At 37.4% G+C, this 19,519-nt stretch overlaps 1 protein-coding gene across 6 annotated transcripts in view; it reads right to left on the bottom strand.

The window, feature by feature from the left end:
- Positions 1-19,519, bottom strand: part of LOC119157655 (neural-cadherin-like) — a 68,393-nt gene that overhangs the window by 26,520 nt on the left and 22,354 nt on the right. For all 6 annotated transcript variants that reach the window (XR_005107623.1, XR_005107622.1, XM_037408729.1 and 3 more), the window contains exons 7-19: positions 16,539-16,681; positions 13,302-13,474; positions 12,097-12,265; positions 11,175-11,345; positions 10,057-10,229; positions 8,882-9,049; positions 8,034-8,283; positions 7,804-7,931; positions 6,760-6,946; positions 5,865-6,008; positions 4,095-4,378; positions 1,966-3,580; positions 70-163 (exon numbers count right to left, since the gene is read on the bottom strand). Coding sequence is in view for 4 of the 6 variants with exons in the window: in XM_037408729.1 (XP_037264626.1) it covers positions 70-163; positions 1,966-3,580; positions 4,095-4,378; positions 5,865-6,008; positions 6,760-6,946; positions 7,804-7,931; positions 8,034-8,283; positions 8,882-9,049; positions 10,057-10,229; positions 11,175-11,345; positions 12,097-12,265; positions 13,302-13,474; positions 16,539-16,681 (3,699 nt within the window). In the remaining 2 variants the exon portion in view is untranslated. The remainder of the gene's footprint in view (positions 1-69; positions 164-1,965; positions 3,581-4,094; positions 4,379-5,864; positions 6,009-6,759; positions 6,947-7,803; positions 7,932-8,033; positions 8,284-8,881; positions 9,050-10,056; positions 10,230-11,174; positions 11,346-12,096; positions 12,266-13,301; positions 13,475-16,538; positions 16,682-19,519) is intronic.

Below are 19,519 nucleotides of genomic sequence, written 5' to 3'. Positions count from 1 at the left end.
AATACATGGTGAGTAAAATAATTACAGAAGCATAAATATCACTCATTTTGACACAAATACAATCCTCACTTGAGCAGTTTTCCTTCAATGAGAAATGTTTTATTGTCCCAGTCATCTTGATCTGGTGCAAACACTTCCCCAAGCACTGTTGTTGACCATTTTCCTGTTGAGATAAATTATAATAAATCTGCATTTAATTTTTGCTTTTCAGTGCACTTTATATTCTGCTGCATTCATTACTACATCTGTTATTTTCAGATTCCTGCTCAATTTGGTGATGGTTATGATCCAGGATCCTTAAAATAATATATAGCTTGTCATACGATTTCTGCCAGTTCTGAAAATGTGAGTACACTATGGATGTCACAAGAAAGAAGTAAAGCTGAAAATAACACAATACAATTACAGAATGATACATAAATAGAACTCTATATAATTTACCAGACCAAAAAAAAAAAAAAAAAAGTCACCACGTCAGGAATTAATCCCCGTATGTTTCACTGCTACTCTTATTATTTCAAACAGCACACAAATGGAATCCAGTGAAAGAAGGAGAGCATCTTGTGGGATGCAGCTGGGAGATAAGGACATGACTAAGAAAAGGAAATGGGCAAGAAGCCACAAAGCTGTGCCAGTTCTTGGCCCTTTTTTCAAACCCCTGTGGGCTGTCACAGAAGTGGAACACCCAAGCAACTGTTCTAAATAGCAAAAGGAGCAACTCCAAGGAAGGAGACCTTTGAACGTCACAGCCAAGATCCAGCAACATGGGAAATTTTTAAGATTCATATCTGGAGCCAATCCACCCGAGAAAGTTCATTCTCTCATTTCTATGGTAGGATCTGGTCACATCTTTTTCTAGCTTAGGTATACTGAATTCCACAAAAATAACTCACTGCAAAATACCTCCCACAGATTAACATGTCTAATATTTATCAGAAATTCTACTATTGCAATGATAACTTAGATACAGCCAAGTCTATGGAATTCCCCAAGAATGGAATATCTGGGGAAAGGCATAATAAGCCATGCTTAACAAGGGCCACCAGGACTAGTTTAAGGTCAAGTTTTACAGGTAATTTCAGGAAAAACACAGTAACAGAAATCCAAGACAAGCTTTAGAAAATATTATTAAACTACTCATCCTCTGCTAAACCACTCTGATGAGAAAACATACAACATTCATGTAACGGATGCATTTGCTCTGCTCTCTCCCACTATAACATCAAACCTCATAGTACTGTGGCTGCTATCACAGAGCAGCTCTCCTGATAGTACTTCTTGAAGTATGTACTGCACATCACTCAAGAACACTTCTAGAACAGCATCTTTTTTTTTCTCCCAGTTCAAAGACTACATGTTCTAGAAAGCAGTCATTTACTGCACCCCAAACATTATATTCTTTTCCTAAAAAAGCACTGACACAGCTTTTTCTTAGACCCCTTCTTGCCAGCAGAAAACCTCCCTGTTCAAGATTTCTGCCCTGTTCTGCCACACAGTGGCTGTCACAGCAGAGGTGGGACTGATCTACAGTTACTGGGTAGGGCTCATCTATGAACCTCTGTTTCTCCCTGCTTCAGTTCTGCCATTCCCATCAGATCTCTCAGCATCAGATACTTTCCATATCATGCATCATGCACACACAAAACCCCTTTCCTCTGTGCGAGTGAAAAACTAGTGGACGGAAAACAGTTTTTATCACTTTATGAAAATACTGCTTTTTCTGTAAGTGCATTATATACTTGTTTGCAGCTAACAGTTTTTTGGTAGGTGATCTTTTACACACTAGGGTCTGAGCTTTGCAAATATACTTTACTCATTCACATCATTTAGTAGTTTATAGAATTGTAGTTTCAGGTTTGAAATACGTAAACTATTAAAAAAATTAATTAAGAACCGCAAGAGCAAAATCATGTGTAAAACTGTGCTATATTCATGGATCTGATATAATATCCAGATAGTACTTACCTTTGTAACTGTACACATAGACCTCCTTATGGCCAGATTCATGGCAGTTGTCATTTTCATCACCAATTGTTATAGTTAGGGTGTTTGTAGAGCTCATAGCTGGAATCCCACTATCTGTTATAACTATTGGCAGATGAAACACCTTCTGCTTTTCTCTGTCAAAGGACCTCAAAGCAGTTACAGTTGCTGTGTTATTTCTGTTGTCAGTAAGAGAAAAATCCAAAGAATTCTGATAATCTGGTGGCAATGAAAATGTGAAAGGTGGCCCATTTTCCTCACTGTCCGGATCAAATGCATGAAGCAGCTTTGATGTATGGTTCATATACACAATTCCAGGCCTCAGCATGTTTTCCCAAACTACAGGCGTGTATGGTGCCTCAAACCTTGGTCCATTGTCATTAACATCAAGCAAGTTAATCAAAACTGTAATGCTTCCAGTGTGGGCAGGTGTCCCTTGATCTGAAGCTTGTACAATTAAACTGTATTTTTGAATGGCTTCACGATCTAGTGTATTTGCCACAACGACATGACCATATTGGTCAACTGCAAACTGTCTGATAGGATCCGAATCTGACTTTATAGAATATATAATGTTCCCATTCAAACCAGAATCCTTGTCTGTAGCTCTCACTGTGGCTACTGTAGCACCTACAGGCATGTTTTCAAAGACAGGGCTTGTCTCAATAAACTGAGAAAGGAAAACTGGGCTATGATCATTAGAGTCTTCAACTTCAATCAGGCATACTGCAATACTAGAAAAATCAAGATCTTCTACTGTAATAGTAAGATTAAACTGCCTTTCATGTGCATTCTCAAAATCCAATTCTTTTTTCAGTCGAATGGTGGCACATTGCCATTCTTTGTCACTCTCTATATAAAACTTCTGGTCTGGGTCTCCACCGATGATACTGAATATTAAGTCAGCATTTTCCCCAACATCTGCATCTGTAGCACACACTTGCAGAACTTCTGAGTCGATGGCACTGTTTTCAGGAATTACTGCCTGCCACATCTTTTTTGTGAATTTAGGTACTTGATCATTGACATCTGCAATCCAGATAGTGGCAGTGCCAGTTCCCGTTAGCCCTCCCCCATCCCTTGCTTCAACAGTAAGAAAGTAATTTTCAGTCCTTTCTCTGTCTAGCATTCCCCCCGCTACATGGATTGTACCAGTATTGGCATCGATATTGAACATGTCGGTACCAAACTCATTTTTTACATTCTCTGTTATCCTGTAAGTCAGGACAGCATTAAGACCTACATTTGGATCATCCCGATCAACTGCACCCATTTCCATGACTAATGTGTCTGCAGGAGAATTTTCAAAGACATTCCCGTTGCAATCATCAGGCATGCATGTGAACATGGGTGCATTGTCATTTACATCCCACACATTAATAATTACATCAGCAAATCCTGTAAGTCCTGTTCCACCTTCATCGGTAGCCAATACAACAAATCTCCACAGTGCTCTCTCTTCCCGATCCAGCATCTTGTGAGAGTAAATGCTGCCCGTTTTCTCGTCTATTGTGAAAATATCTGTTGCACCATGCCCATGCAATGAGTATCTCAAATCTCCTTCATCCACATTACTATCAGGATCATTTGCCATGACCTACAGAAGTTTTGAAAAAAAAGACATAGAAATTACAAAATATGCAATGATTGCATTATACCCTATGTGCTGCTACAGTCTAAAGGAGTCCAAGCAAAAGAATATCACACGCAATTAATATGTGCAGGGCAAATAAATGGCAAATGAGAGGCAGCTGAGGGACAATTCAGAGTAAGTAAATATGCTTTGCACTACAATAACAATGTAGATATTCTAATACTAAAATAATATTGTCGTACTTGTAGAGGTAATTTAAACATGCTATTCTGATAGCTATTTTAAAATGTAATTATTTGCATTTTAGGATCACAAATGATCAATCCTGCTTCTCCTACTTACTATCTTTGTAATTATTTTTCCACAAAAGTCCATTTCTCTTCTTCCACTGACAAAAAAAACCTCAGTAAAACTAAATTTCATTAATATATCTGTGCTGGATTATTGTTAACATAATTTTACCAGAGTAATCTGTGCTTTTTTACTGAAATATGATCTCTGAAACTGCATATACTACCTGAAGTACAAAGACTGGTAACCCATCCAGTTCCTCCATTATACTTCCATAGTATTCATTGATAGAGAAAACTGGAGTCTCATCATTTTTATTCAAGACATTGATGACGATAACTGCATAATCTTCCCATTTCCCATCAGAGGCCAACAAGTGAATCTCATACATTTTTGTTTCTTCATAATCCAGTGGTTGAGCAATAAAAATGGCTCCTGTTTCTGGTTCTACATCAAGTACTCCTCCTGTGTTTCCAGCTGTGATCTGATACCGTAATTTAGCATTTGTTCCTGTCAATTAACATCAAAAGACACACATTTCTTGAAGTAGATTGAAACATGGAATGTTAAGAGGAAGTACAAATCTTATGATAACTGATTTTTGGTATTAACAGTTTTGTGGTCTTTTAAAACATGCAGCTATGCCAGATTACTTACCAGCGTATTGAATTCTGGTACGTCCAATTGTAATCTGTGTCTTATTATAAAATGTGTCTTTGCAATTAAGTATTAATTCTGCTTTTACTTATGATAACTTGAATTCTCTGAAGGATCAATATGACTGGCCAAGGCTATGGGACCAAAGAAACATTCTTATTTGCTAACATGCAGCGTGTAAGAATGAGTTATCATAAAACACCTCATATCATAGAACAACTTCGCACTCATATTAATTTATGCACAGACTTTACCAACAAACAGGATAATTATGTATTAAGCCAGAGGTGACAGTCCTAACAGAACTTCTCACAATTTTAGAGGTAATACCAATTCCCCAATGGTTTTAGATCAAGTAAAGACTTCTAGCCTTTCTGCAAGCTCTACCTTCACATACCATTCTTCTCCTCTTTCCTTCTTTCATAGCTACATCTTTAATCATTTACTTTATTAAGAGGACAGAAATGAAGTGTCATACATCCATCACATCAGGGCCTCTGATCCAACACTAGAGAGTAGATTTACACACAGCCTAAATAACAAACTAAGATTTCCTTAAGTAGGTAAATCCTTCTTCAGTACAACTTGGCCACATTTGCCTCAACCTCCTTGAGCCAGGGGGGAATTAAACACAGTCAGGATGTACTTGCGCTTCACAGCCATAATGGCAGAACAGTCCTTTGGGGCTTGTGCAACAAAATATGTGTGGTTTTGCCATGCAGCAAAGCCAAATTAGTAGTGCACCATGGCCAAAAGACAGAAGCCTGTACCATTCCCTCTCTCATTTATAAGCACTGGTTATGTACTTATTTTTACATGACTTACAAATTACAGCTGAATTCCTGACTGATTTGTAGATAAAACAATATAGCTAAGACTCAACATATGCATTTAAGAAGTCTAGATTCAAATATGAGAATGTGTACCAAAAAAAAAAACCCCACCAACAAACCAAAAACCAACAATACAACTATACTGTCCACAGAAAGAGCAAATGAACCTCACTGAAATAAAGTCTGATTCATTCTAGTCAATGAGGACATTTTTATTGGTCCCCATTTGTAAGAAAATGGTATGATCTATAATAAATTTGTATTTGCTGGCACAGAAATTATTCCCTATCAACCCACATTAATGCATTGCCTCCCGAAATAAGAGTTGACTTATGCCTCACAGCTCCATTATGAACTAATATTCATGCCCAATCAGTTCACTTAAAGTTTTAAAATCTGAAGACAAAAAGACATCCACCTCTCTAACACCACTAAATATGTCTTGCTGTGCTGAAATTAACTCATTAATATTTTAGACACAGCTATGGGGAATTCCAATGCTTTACCTTCATCTTCATCATTAGCACTGACTGTAATGATACTTGAGCCCACATCCTGGTCTTCATCCACATTAACTTCATAGACACTCTGAGTGAAGACAGGCTTGTTATCATTCACATCGCTGATAAAAACACGCACGTAGGCTGTGTCTAGAGAGACAAGAAACAAGACATTAAAATACTCAGCTGTGCCACTTCTGTCAGCTACAATTCCTTAAACTGTCTAGCTGCACATTAAATGAAGACGAATATGCAGACAATATAGAAACAAACCCTTAGGGTTGTGGACAATACATATACCAACATTACTCAAAAGCACTTGGACATCAAATCAGTGTCACATCCAACTTGTTTAAACAGATAATGTGTGAATAATTGATGCCTAATATGGCAATTGTATAGCTTTCAGTCATAACTTTTTGTCCTGGAGCTACAAAAGCCAAATTTTAAGTCTTTGTTGAAGAACAGTCGTCAATTGAGAATGGGATTTTTCTATCTTGAACTTTCCTGCTTCATACTTCATAATTACTTTTGACTGAATATAGTACCATATTCAGTGCTCTGAGAAACACTTTATTACCCAAAGGTCTGCATCCTACAGATACTGGGTGCATCCTTGCTAGCTAGGAAATACTCACCAAACTAACTGTGAAGCCATAGTTTTCCTTTAATGTCAGAACAAAAAACTTACCTGGTCATCACATGAAATATCTCTTCCAGACCTGCCACAACTGTTGCACACAGAAACAGTAGGGGAAAAAAAACAAAGCCAAAACAACAGGCACTCTTTCACAAGTGCACTTGAAAAAAAGGTAATTAACATTTAACCTTGCACTTCAGAGCTTTTATTTTCAGAGACCAATCCAGGTAAAATCATGCTTGCCACAGACGTGTCTCTTACCTGAGTTTGGCTTCCCATGTTTTCCAGGTCGAGCTGATTCAGAGCCATCTACTGACTTGACTTCGAGAAGATAGGACCTCTTCTTCTCTCTATCAAACACTGAGGCAGTGTATATTGAGCCTGTCTGTGAGTCCAAGTGAAAACATGTGTAGTCTCTGCCACTGTCATGTAACAGGGAGTAAGTTATCTAAAGGATTAAAAAGAAGTTATTAACCTACACTTTCCTTTTGTTCACAACTAAATACTTAGAGAGGAGGAACAGTCTTGTATTTGAGAACTTGATCAGGGCCAAGAAAGCTGGGTACAACTGCCAGCTTGAGCAATATAGTTTAAAGTCAATTAACTTCCTTGCATGTTGGCTGCTGATCTGTAAAGGAAATAAATTTGTCTTGTTTAATCAGTCCCTGAGTTCACTACTTCACGTTTGTACAGTGCTTGTGCAACAGCACTCAAACTCAGCTAAAGAACCCGGGTACTAATATAATAACCCCAGGAGAGCTGAATTTGAACTTGCTCAGTATCATAGACCATGTTCTAGTCTCTATTATATGTAGGTTTTTGTGCACTTGACTTCAGCTTGCACTCTTGTTCTAAGGATATAGCTACTTTTGATTTCTAAAATCAGTAACAAATACATCTACTTTTGATGTTAACTTGACATATTTTGTAAGGGCTCAGTTTTCAGTACCCCCAATGATTTACAACTCACAAAAGCTTTTAACACATCTTTCCTTCCATTAATTTATCCAATCATATTTTAGGTCTATGTAGACCTTTCCAAACCACAGCATTTTATAGCACATTTTTCACCTGAACCACAGACTGTATAAATATTTCTTCTGTTTTCTATCTCTCACCTACTAGTTTTAGCTGGATTTTTCATATGGCAAGACAGAAACGTAATTAACTACTTTATTTGATCTCATGTTTCCCTATTAGTGATCCCTTTCTTTGGTTGAAGAATTCTAGTCTACTTAGCCATTGTTCACACAGAAGTTGTTCCATACCTTTCATCATGGAAGATGTAGGTCCCCACTTGCTTACCTCACCATTCTGACCAAGGTCAAGGTCGGTGGCAGACACCTGAATGACAAATGTCCCAACACCAGCTCCCTCTGTTACCCAGGCTTCATAAATAGATGAAGTGAAGAATGGGACATTGTCATTGACATCTAAAACATCAGAAAAGAGTGCATAAAGAGAAAACTATAAAACTTTAAAGAAAAAAATAACTACTATGATTATACTATAACACTGCTGAAGAGCTTACGCACCTGTTACATTAATGTAGACTGTAGTGAATGCTGCCAGAGGAAATGCAGCAACATTCTGTGCTCGAACCCTCAGCAGAAAGCTCTTTGTTGTTTCATAATCTAGTGGCTCAGCTACCAGGATGGAAGCAGAACCATCATGTCTGTTTGGAGTCAGGTAGAAACGAACTGGCATGTTGGTCTCCGGAACAAGTCCCTCTTCTAGGTTGTAAGTCACACGGGGATCACCAAGGGGAGAAGTTGCTTTGATTGTCTGCACAGTTCAAAAAGTTTGCATAATGAACACTTCCGTAAGCACAGCAACATGGCTAAAAGCTTTTGTGTATTAAGTCTCGCAGATCTTCAGCTCTCAACTGAAAACAGTAGTACAAGTATTTCTTGATACCACATCTTAACCCTGCCTGATACATCTCCAGGCTGGATACAGCTGCAACCAAAGGTTATCAGTCATTACATGTTTGGTTACTCATGCTTCTACCCTAAAAATAGGTATTTTGGAGTAACTTCATAAAGCTGTTTCGATTACTCATTTCAAGCAATCAAACCAAACAACTCTTAATTACTTTAAGGCAAGTAATCTCCTCAGGTAACACAGAAGCATTCAGAAAATTGGAACGCCTATAGTGTAATCCAAATGGGAAGGAAATCAAATAATGGTTGCACACATATGAATTAGAGCCAAAATGCTGATTACCATTAGCATTTCCGAAAGAAAACTGAAAGCACATCATCGGTCCCTGCAATACACAAAACTTTTATAAAAGCTCACTGTATTTAAGCAAATAAGCAATGTTCAGCTACCCTCTAGCTTTAAAGCTATAGGCAGACAAACCAGTTTGTCCCAATCTTACCAAAACTGATGCATCTCGTGTAGTATTCTCTGGAATAACAACTTCATAGCTGTCTCTTTCCCACTGTGGAGGCTGGTTTTTTGCACTGGTAATAGTTACCGCAAGTTCAACTTTACTGCTCCTATTGCCTCCATCTGTAGCAATAATCTCTCGAATTATAGATGATGTCTGTAGAGTTAAAAAGGTTTCATTACAAAGGGTTTTGATCAGGGCTCAGATGAGCTTTCCCCCCCTCCCTCAATTAAATAAATACACAAAATTAAAGGCACACTTAAAAACTGCACAGAAGAACATTCAAAACTGCAGAATACTCAGTCCAGAACATGAAGTAGGTGCAACATTGCTGAAAATGCTGCTATTTGCTTTAGTTAAGATTGTCAGAAAATGTTGCTATTTGTCTCAATAAACCTTAGCAAATTTCACACATGCTTATAACAAAAGCAAGAAAACCCAAACACTTTGCGGAGCCCCTGGGTACTTAAGCTTACCTATCAACAGTTTTTGTTATTAGGTCTGTAGGGGTTTTAAGATTCAATAAAGATAATATATTAAAAAGATATACCTTCACCAAAGTTTTGTGTCAGAACTTAAATTTCAATATTAAAAATATCTATTAGGTATTTAAAGATTGACATCTACAACAATATTTTTGTTTCAACACAAATTACAACACTGAAAACATCAAACTGCTTACGCAGGTATTTAGAAATGCCTGAAACTGGTAAATTTGGGATAATTACGTGCACTGGTTTGGTTCATTATGCCTTCACCCTCCTAAGGGATAGCTATGCTTAGTTCACCATGACTAATGTGTATCAAGTTGGGGATCTGTATGAGAAGAAAAATTTCACACTCTTTCACATTCAGGTTTGTGGTTTAATTCATTGCCTGTTAACACCTGGACTCTTGCTCACCTGCTTATGGTCTCAGCCCTCCATTCCTTGGTATTCATATGCCAAAGCTAATGAAATAGGAAAAACAAGTCTCAGAGGCAGTGCTGTCAGCTGCTACCTTCCAGCTGAAAGCGGGGCTTGCTTAGAAGCAAGTCACAGTGAGCTAAAAGCCTTAGACACAATATTGATCCTTTAATGTGAAGCAGTAACACAAACTCGTGACTTCAGTCTCTCCTATGATATACCGAGATCGCCAGCCTAAAAAGGCAGGAAGCATCATACCTGAGATATGGGTTGGTTCACAAACACCCATCCTGTAGTAGGATTAATTTGTAAGAAGTTTGGTTCTTCATTTGCTATCAAATATGTAATGGCAGCATTTGAGCTGTAGTCATCATCATGGGCTGCAACACGAAGAAAGCTGGTCCCAACTCTTGTGTCCTCTCTTAGGAAATCTAATGTCAAGAAAGGATTTCATACTGATAATTACAGTCAAATTGACCATGAACATCTTACTAAGAAACTATGAATACTAAAGTAATAATGTATGGAAGCTGTAACTTGATCTTCCTTGGAACAACAGCCATAAATCAATCTGAATATTTTAAAGAGCTGCTGTCACTCCAGAGCTGTGCATCACATTTGAACTTCATATTATCATATTCATAACCTGGAATTATTATTTCTCATAAGGTACTACTTTTTTTTTTTTTTTTTTATGTCTTGTATTTTGGTAAGGGACTAACTGCTCTGTATTATAGAAATATACATAAATGGAATTTTAATTTATTGCATAAAACCAGAAAAAAGGACAACATTGTCAGAAACTGCTTTCTAGGATTTGCACAGTATAACTAATAGAATTACCAGTCTTCATTTTTTCACAAATATTATACATGCCTCTGGGTGTTTATCCACAAACAGGGAGGGTTTTTTTAAGAATCAAGAAGGAAAGGTAAAACAATGAACAATGAAGAATTATGAAATTCAAATGGGAAAAGTATGCAATCATAACTTATGACAAAAATCTATTAATCAGAAAACAAAGGATACAATTAGTTTTCAGTGCTGCACACTCATTATTACAACTTTTCCATCTCTATGTAGTACCACAGGCTCTTGGAATAGTCAGGTAAGGAAAGAGACTGACATGGCTATTGTTTCAAGGAATTTTCCTGTAATGACACTCAGGAAAGCCTACAAGTCAAGACTGAACTTGTTACATTGCACATTCCACAGGATAACATTCCGCAATTAACAGCGGTAAGTGCATCTCTGGCTGCAATCACCTAGTTGGTCACACCATCTACTTCCAGAAAAGACAAACCCCAAAAATCTTATATATCAGGTAAGCTCACACTCAGGGCACCGAAATTCATCCAAAAATGACTCTCAATTACATTCATAGTGGGTGTTTTCAAATCTGGGATCATTGTCATTTTGGTCCAAGATGACAATATTTATCTGACACATTCCAATGAGTGGTTCCGCTGCCTGATCTGTTGCTGTCACAGTGACGGGATATTCCCTCTGTTTTTCTCGATCAAATATCTGAAGAGTTGCCAGAACTCCTGAAAATAAATCAAATACCAGAGAGCCAAATTACTATGCATTTGACAATATTCTACATTTAGATGTTTATTTGTCTGTCAATACACTGAGATACAATACAATAGGTTAAATATACCAATAACGTGAACTTCAGGTTCAAAGATCCAATCACAAGATTTACCAACTTCAACAGCTTAAATTGTACTGCTCAGGCAGATGCAAACTTCATACAATTAGACTTAAATTGAGAAAACAGAGATATTTACCAAACTGACTTTAAGAGAAGCAGTTTATAAAAAATATTTATTGTGAAGAGCAGTAAGTACAGGGTAAAGGCATGTTTCATGTCTTTTTATCCTCCAAAATTTCAGCCTGAATTTAGTTTTGCCTTCCAAGGCTTAGTCTCTTTGCTGTTTGTAAGACTACTGTCAATTGGATAAATCATTTTATATGCCATTAGCAATGTTGCAAGGCAATGTGCACATAAAATGTTTGTTTTTTTTAAATCCAGTTACAAAAACACAGAAGTTATTTCACACAGCAGAGCTCCCACATTTCAGGGAAAACATCAGTTCTAGTTCAGTACTGGACATGTATGAAGCTTTTAGTTTCAAGGAATATTTGTTCATACAGCTGATGCAGTTTATATTTTGTTTGCTATCAAAAAACTAAATTAAAAAGCATGAAGCCTGATTTTGTTTAAGCTTTTTTTTCCATCAGTGTAACAAAGTGGTTTCTATCTGCCAGTATCAGTTCTGGTATTTGCTTTACCTGTGTCAGGATGAATACTAAATGCTGGTAGGGCACCATCTCTGTGCATCAAGCCATATTTCACTACACCATTGTCTCCTTCATCAGCATCAGTAGCTTCAACCTGCAGTACAACTGTCCCTGAAGGCTGGTTTTCCAATACAGAAGCATGTTCCCGGTAATACTGACACTGAGAGCGGGAGAAAGAAAAAAAAAAAAAAAAAAAAAAAAAATCAAGGACTCACCATGCCATTTGATTTAAAGATATACTAGAGGGGGGCGGAAAGAATTAAAAAAGATTTATCTACACTTTCATTCACATGTGCTGATGTTAATGCTTTATCTGTACCACAATTAAATTTACATACTGCAATTGCTACTTTGCAGTTACACAAGCAACACAAAACAGGAGGCCACTGAGCATCTCCAACTAATGAAAATACTTGGAGAAAAAGTTAGTTTCTTCCCAATGTAAATATTTTCTTTTTTTGTATTAGTAAAAGTCTTATAAAAAAGAGAACATATACTTGCCCAAAGCACACAATTGCTTTGGTCAAAAAGCAATTTCTATGCAAAGTAACGTTGTCAAGGACAGACTACTGAGAGTTTCCAAGACTGACATGAATAGCCACTGACTTTTCAAAATGTGCAACATTGCCCGTCAACACTTTAGCCATTAGCCTCAAACTTGAAATTTTTAGATAACAGGTCTTTAATATGAATAAACATTCTGAAAATACATTTAAGCATTTATTTTTTAGAGTACTTTACAAATTAAGCTAAAATACTTTAATTCTTTCTTTCATCAGTTCTAGACACACAACCACCAAAAGAAGCCTGTGCAATTTAGAGAGCTATTTTGGAATACTGTGGAACAAGTCCACTGCATAGATAGCTATACCTATCGATTCCTCCTCACATCTACTACACTGAACCTCCACAAGTTATTCACTCAACCTCATCTTCTAAAACGCCAGAGATGAGATGTGATTCAGGGAAAAGGCAGTGCTCACAGGAACTGTTCTGCCACAAGAGGAGAATAAATCCTGTAAGTCTTAGGAGAGGGATGGAAAAGATGAAGAAGACAGCGGCATCAGGACTCAAAGCCAGATGGAAGTGGACCACTTCTTGAATAGCTCATCTGCTGCATCACTCGCACTGACAACACAGTCTTAAACATTTACCACACAGTCTAATACAAATGACCGAGCCTCATTATAATTTACCTTCTGAAAGACAGGTTTGTTATTGTTGACATCATCAATCTTCACAACAACCTGGGCAGTACTTGTAAGAGAATGGGGCCCTCCAGAGGCGTTATCATCAGTAGCTGTGACATTAAGTACATACTCTGTCCCCTGCAGCTTAGGAAACGGACTTGAACGAAGTCTAACTAGCCCTGTAAAAACAATGTGTTTTTTATTTTTTTTTACTACATTAACCAATTACTCTTGCTCTTCTCACTAGTAAGCATGACAACAAACGATTCTCATTTACCGATTCACCAATGAACCACAAGGCTGCTACAGTGTAATGTAACAATGGTATTTTTACTGCAGTGTGATATTAAAAAAAAACTAAGCACAACAGGTTTGTCTGCAGACATGTCTATAGAGCTAAATGAGACAACAGCTACAACTCAGCTGACCTGTGCACGCTAGCTTTCATGGATCTGCTGCAGGAAAAACCAAACAATTAACAAAAAAATCCAGAGAAACATTGTGGCAGACTTCTGTTGCACCTGCACCTGCCACACCAGTAAGCCCAGCCATGTTCCTGTATCATTATTGCCACAAAGCAGGTGTCGCCCTGTTAACCACACCAGCATTTAGCTATATAGGCATACCCTCAGAAATGTGTATTTTGCTACTCTCCCAAGTCACACAAATGATACACAGTACTCAATGGGACATAAAGGCACTGTCAGAGAAAGATGTATGAAAGATTTGCTACAAAAGCAAAAGAAATTACAGCTGAGACCCTGCAGTAAGAAGCTGCCATTCTTTTGCTCCATCATCCATCAATCACCTCTGTTATTCAGCAGGCACAATAGCAACTGTCATTACAACAGAGTACTGTCACAGCATCAGTGTCACTCAGTTTGCTTGCAAATGTATTGTTTTAGCTGCAGCACTTATTTTTGACACATCTCTGCTTTACCTTGGCATTTCTGCGACAAGGGGGTACAGATTATTCCCCGGACATTGTTTCTGAAAAGAAACTGCTGCAAGTCACTGTATAAACCTTTATGGGTTTATTAAGCCACAGAACCCCAACAGTGTTGTAAAAAAAAAAAATATGCTCATGTTTCTAAAATTAAGTTTCAAAGACTATAAAAATTAACAGATTAAAAAAGTATGAAAGTACATATACATAATTATCTATAATACTACTATGGAGCTAATCCTAAGAGATGCCATCAATCAAATCAAGCATTTTCAATAAAGATTTTTCAGAAGCATCAGGTATACTACCCCTGTGGCAATTAGACACTTTTCAAACCATTGCTCCTCTTCAGGTGCCAAAGTATCTTTAGAAATTTAACTCCTGCAACTTACAATTCTGTTTATAAGTCAGCAGGGATAAAAGGAGCTCTCAAATTCAGAATCACGTTGCAACACTTGCAAGTTACCTGCAGATCATATTTTTGGCAACATTTCAGAATCTGACATTAATATTGAAAAAACATGATTTGCATTTAAATTAAAATTTCATGCTAAGTGAACTCTATGAAATAAAGAGAAAGAATAACTTAGGTTGGCTTACTCCTTCCTATATATTCAATGATAGAGCTTTGAAAAATTTAAGTTCAGATTTTGATTGCAGTTCATGACAGGTCAAATATAGTTCAACTGAAATTAAGTTACTTCAGTCCTTCAATGGCACTTCAATTTGGTTGCTTGTCTCTGTCCCAAAACACCCCCTTTTGTTTTTTCAAGCAATCAACAGCATACAAATCCTATTAATTTAAAGGGATACATCAGCCTACCCTGACGTGTGTTGGTGGATTGTTTTTTTGGTGGGTTTTTTTTTTGAGAGAACATCAATGTTGTGGGGTTTTTCTTTTGGGGATTTAAAAACATGCAACTGCTGAAAAGAGTTTTAGAAAATGTAAAACCTGGTATTTCAGAACAAATTACTTAAACAACAAAGTATTCACACTTTTTTTTTTTTCATCATGCATGCAGTATTCTTGGCTAAATAAGATTGGTCATGTGAATTATTTTGTCCTTAAATGAAAAATATACTTAGCTCGTATTTTATATACTTTTGCCTTCACTGTAACGAAACAGTGGTAGCCTCATTCTGCCTACGAATGCATCATTTTGTGTCAGTAAATAAGTAAACTCAGCTAAGAAGTCTTTGCTCACATGCATAATCGGGACATAGACATAAGCATAGGAAAAAAAAAATAAAACCCTCATCTGAAAACTCAAATGTCCACTTCAGTTAAAACCAAATTATTGAAAAAGTTGCACAAAGAAAACTATTCCAGTCAGAACTGTCACCCTATAGCTTTTTCTCCTAACGCAGCTATTTGATTACTGACAGTATTTTAGGCTAACTTCAGCAGGTGGATGTCAAGGTTGGAGAGCACCTACAGGCCTTGCACACTCTTCCTCTTGCTCCCTGGGTTTGGCTGCCCGTGTTCAAGGCCAGCTCTGACACCATGCTGCTGGCTAATCTTGGATCAGACAGTTGGTTGTCACAAGCCTTGTCTGTGGCCTCTGGCCCATGTCCCAGGAGCTGCGTTTAAGCTCAGGTCCTTTCCTGAGCTCCCCGGGGGTGTGCTGTACCTGGCTGTGCATCTTGCTCACCCTGACGCTGCCCTGCTGACTTGCTTTCCCGCTTGATCCGAGACCCACCCCCTCACTGCGCATTTGTCTGGTGACCACTGGGTTTGTTTGGTGACCACTGGACTGTTGGATGAACCACGTTTATAGCATGGGATGTCCTAGCCTGGGATGGCGGTCTGTGGCTGTGAGGTCCCTGCCCCTGCCTGCCTTGGCTCCCATTTCACCTTACCCTGCAGAGCAGCCCTTTCTTGCTGCAACTTTGAAACTAGTTTCCTAGATTAAATGTTATTCAGATCCTTGTTTGACATTTTGGAATGTCACATCTTTATCAATAATAACATTCTCTATTACATTACTGTCTATTAAGTTACCTGTTATCTACAATAATGCTCTCTATTAAGTTACTGACCAAAAGCAAACAACAAACAAGATACATCAATTATACAAAGCTTTTAGGAAAATGATACAATTTTTTTAACGTTACAAGAGAGACTAGAACAATCATATCTTTTTCCTATACTACTTTTAAATAGGTTAATATTAGCTTCAAAAATAGCATATGCTATCCAATTTTTATAATTGCTACCTAATAAAGACCAAATTCAAGCTGCATCACGTCAGAATCAGCATTATGCCTGCAGTAGCAGAGAGCTAATATATTATTACCTTTCTTAGGGTCAATAACAAAGTTTCCTTTTTGATTCCCAGACAGAATATCGTATGTCACACCATCTCCATCAGGGTCAACAGCATTAACTGTAGCAACCAGTGTGTTTGGGCCTGCATCTTCAGAAACAAAACTCCTATAGCTGTCAAAAGAAATTACAACACCACCTTTATGAATTTAGACAGGAAATAATATATGCAGAACTCCGCTTCACAACACCTACTGACTACCTGTACAAAGGGTACAGCAGAGACTTGCAATCCACCAATACAACTGCACTGATAAGCTGCTGCTTTGCTAACCAGTGAAATGATAATGTTGCTGGTCTATCCAACCATCCACGCCTTTCTGTTGCTGCCTCCCAGACTGCCATTGCAAACTCTCAGCAGTACTGAAGCTTTGAAGCTTAGCTTTGCAACAAGACCTGCACTAAATGCAGAATTCATTTTTTTTTACTTTATAAAAATGAGTTGCATGATTCACAGAACCAAAGCAAACATTTGCTAAGTTAAAGCGTTGCTTGTTATAGCACTTTCTGACACCAGCACTCCAAATGCTTTCAGTGTAGTCTGTACCAGCATGACTAAGATGAGAACCAGATCTGGAGGATATGTGCATAAAGTCAGTTTTACAAAAATCTCTTCTCAAGTCCAGGCACATTACTGACATTGTAAGCTCTTAAGAGGCATTATCAGCCTGAGCTTAACGCTCTCTGGAGTAGAAAAGCCCCCTGCTTTAGCAAAGTCCCAAATATTTATTATTTTATCTGACTGGATTGAGCACAGGCCAGACTAAGCATACTACAGACCTGTCCACAGTAGATATCCCAAAGCTCAGCCACATGAATGAAGTACAACTGGCTGCAGCAAACAACATAGATAAAATAGATGTATGTATAACCATATGTATATATAATTACTGGGTTCAGAGTGCTTATGGACCCACTCTCCATACGCTGGAAATACTAAAAAATTGAAAGAAAAAGAAAATGGATGCACAGAAAACTCCTTTCACTTTTGTTGTCTAGATATGTATGTTTTCATCAAAACCTTCATAGAAATAGCTTTTTATTCCTCCCCCAATCCAATATGCAATGAAGTAAGAGAAGTAAATTATTCTGGTTTAGCTCAGTCACAACCCTCAGGACACTGTCTTAACTCTCTATCTGGAAAGCAAATTAAAAGTAATTCTGATAATTTTGAACATGAAATATAGGGACAGAAAAGTTCAAGTCATCACAAGAGGTCTCTTAAAAAGAAGAAAGCAAAAACTGACAAAATGAAAGAGAGTGGTAGCCTTAAGTATTTCACAACTGAGATAAAGAATAACCGTGATGAAAGAAAGCTTGTGGGCAAGGAATGATAAGTTTATACTGGACTGTAAATCTATTTAAACAAAGGGCTAGAAAGACAACTTCATCATCTTAATCTGCATTAGCTTGCCATGGAAAATAACATTCATTGCAAACTTAGTCTCTCAACAGGGCCTAATTTACAGGTGTTCATGATTAATCTATTTCACAGAAAACTTCAGCTAAGTTCTGTCTGAAATTCACCTTTGGGTTCAAGATTTTTTCCATTATGGGAATGATAAAGCAAAATCAAAGCCTGGTTAGCCTGGTTAAACAAAAACCTGAGCTAATTTGAATTCCAGGAATTCCAATGAAAATCTACACAAATATACAAAAGCGGTTTCCCTGCTATTGCATAGGGAACAGAACAGCTTCTTGTGAATATTTGGTAATTTAAAATAATGTTCATTTTCATAGTATTCTTCAGTAAACTTCAAATAAAAGAGCTGGCAGGCGCTTTTTTTTAAACTATGTTTTCTACTTCAAACTTGTTAGAGACATTTACAGCACCTTTAATACTATCACTCATTTCTGATTAAAAAAATCAGGAACAAATACAAGACTAACAGATACAAATAAATATTCAATGACCCTGACTATTAGAACAAATAAATAAATGAAAAACAGGCATCATCTGAAGAGTGAGAAATTTAATCTGGTTTAGTATTTGCAAATGCATAGAGATCCAGTAAGAATTTACAAAAGATCAATTTTCCAAGCCCCATCTCGTAGGAGATGTTTAGAAAAGAAAGGAGGGCACAATATTTTGAAGCCAGAGGTTAACTTTACATAAAATAAGGACTGTCAGAAAGCTTCGATATTTTGTTCAGCTAAACCACAAGCTTAGCATCACTGAAATCTCTGACTGGGTTTTGTTCTGAGCAACTTCTACTTTTAAGAGTAGAAGGCTGATGCAGAAGCTGACTGGGAATTCCATTAGTAAGCCTCTAACACAAATGCAAGTTTGTAGTACTTTTGACATTGCTTCAGATGCTTCTGAGCCCCAGCTATGGAAGAAAAAATGCTTACTGATGCTTTAAAAGAAGGAGGGGAAAAAAAAAAGTTCAGTTTGTAGGGCATGAGACTAAGTGAAATTAAGTGAATCCGCTTATTGACATTTATCTTGTGTTTTTTACAATTCAGTGGTCATTTAGGATTCTGTCACCTAGGCATTTTTCTGTAACAATTATAAGCCAGGGATGCAGACTGCTGACTCTGTCTAAGCTTAAATTACCTAATTAAAAGACAAAATTCTACCATGTACTCTGGATCCAGGCTGAGGACAGTACTGAGTCGCCTGCTTTTTCTGCTTGATTTTCTCGGGTGGTGGAGGGGTTTTCTTGAAATGTATAGTCTTTCAGTACATATTGGCAAAAACATAAGTGCAAGATTTGTCAAAAGAGACTGTCTATATACTACTTCTAGCTAGCTACATACATAAGTCCTACTATACATTGAAAGTATCCCTAAACCTTAAAATTAAGAACCAAACTTAAAGCTGCCGGGTTGGTTTTTTTCTTTTTTCTACTGGTAATAAGAGAGTTACAGAGTCAAAAGATGATCCCGCATTTGTCAGTCCAACTCTCAGATTTGGTTGAACCAAAGACAGTTACTATCCTGTAACAATCA

The sequence above is a fragment of the Falco rusticolus genome, chromosome 15 (assembly GCF_015220075.1).
Source record: "Falco rusticolus isolate bFalRus1 chromosome 15, bFalRus1.pri, whole genome shotgun sequence".
Classification (NCBI taxonomy): Eukaryota; Metazoa; Chordata; class Aves; order Falconiformes; family Falconidae; genus Falco; species Falco rusticolus.
This window is presented reverse-complemented; position numbering and strand designations above follow the sequence as displayed.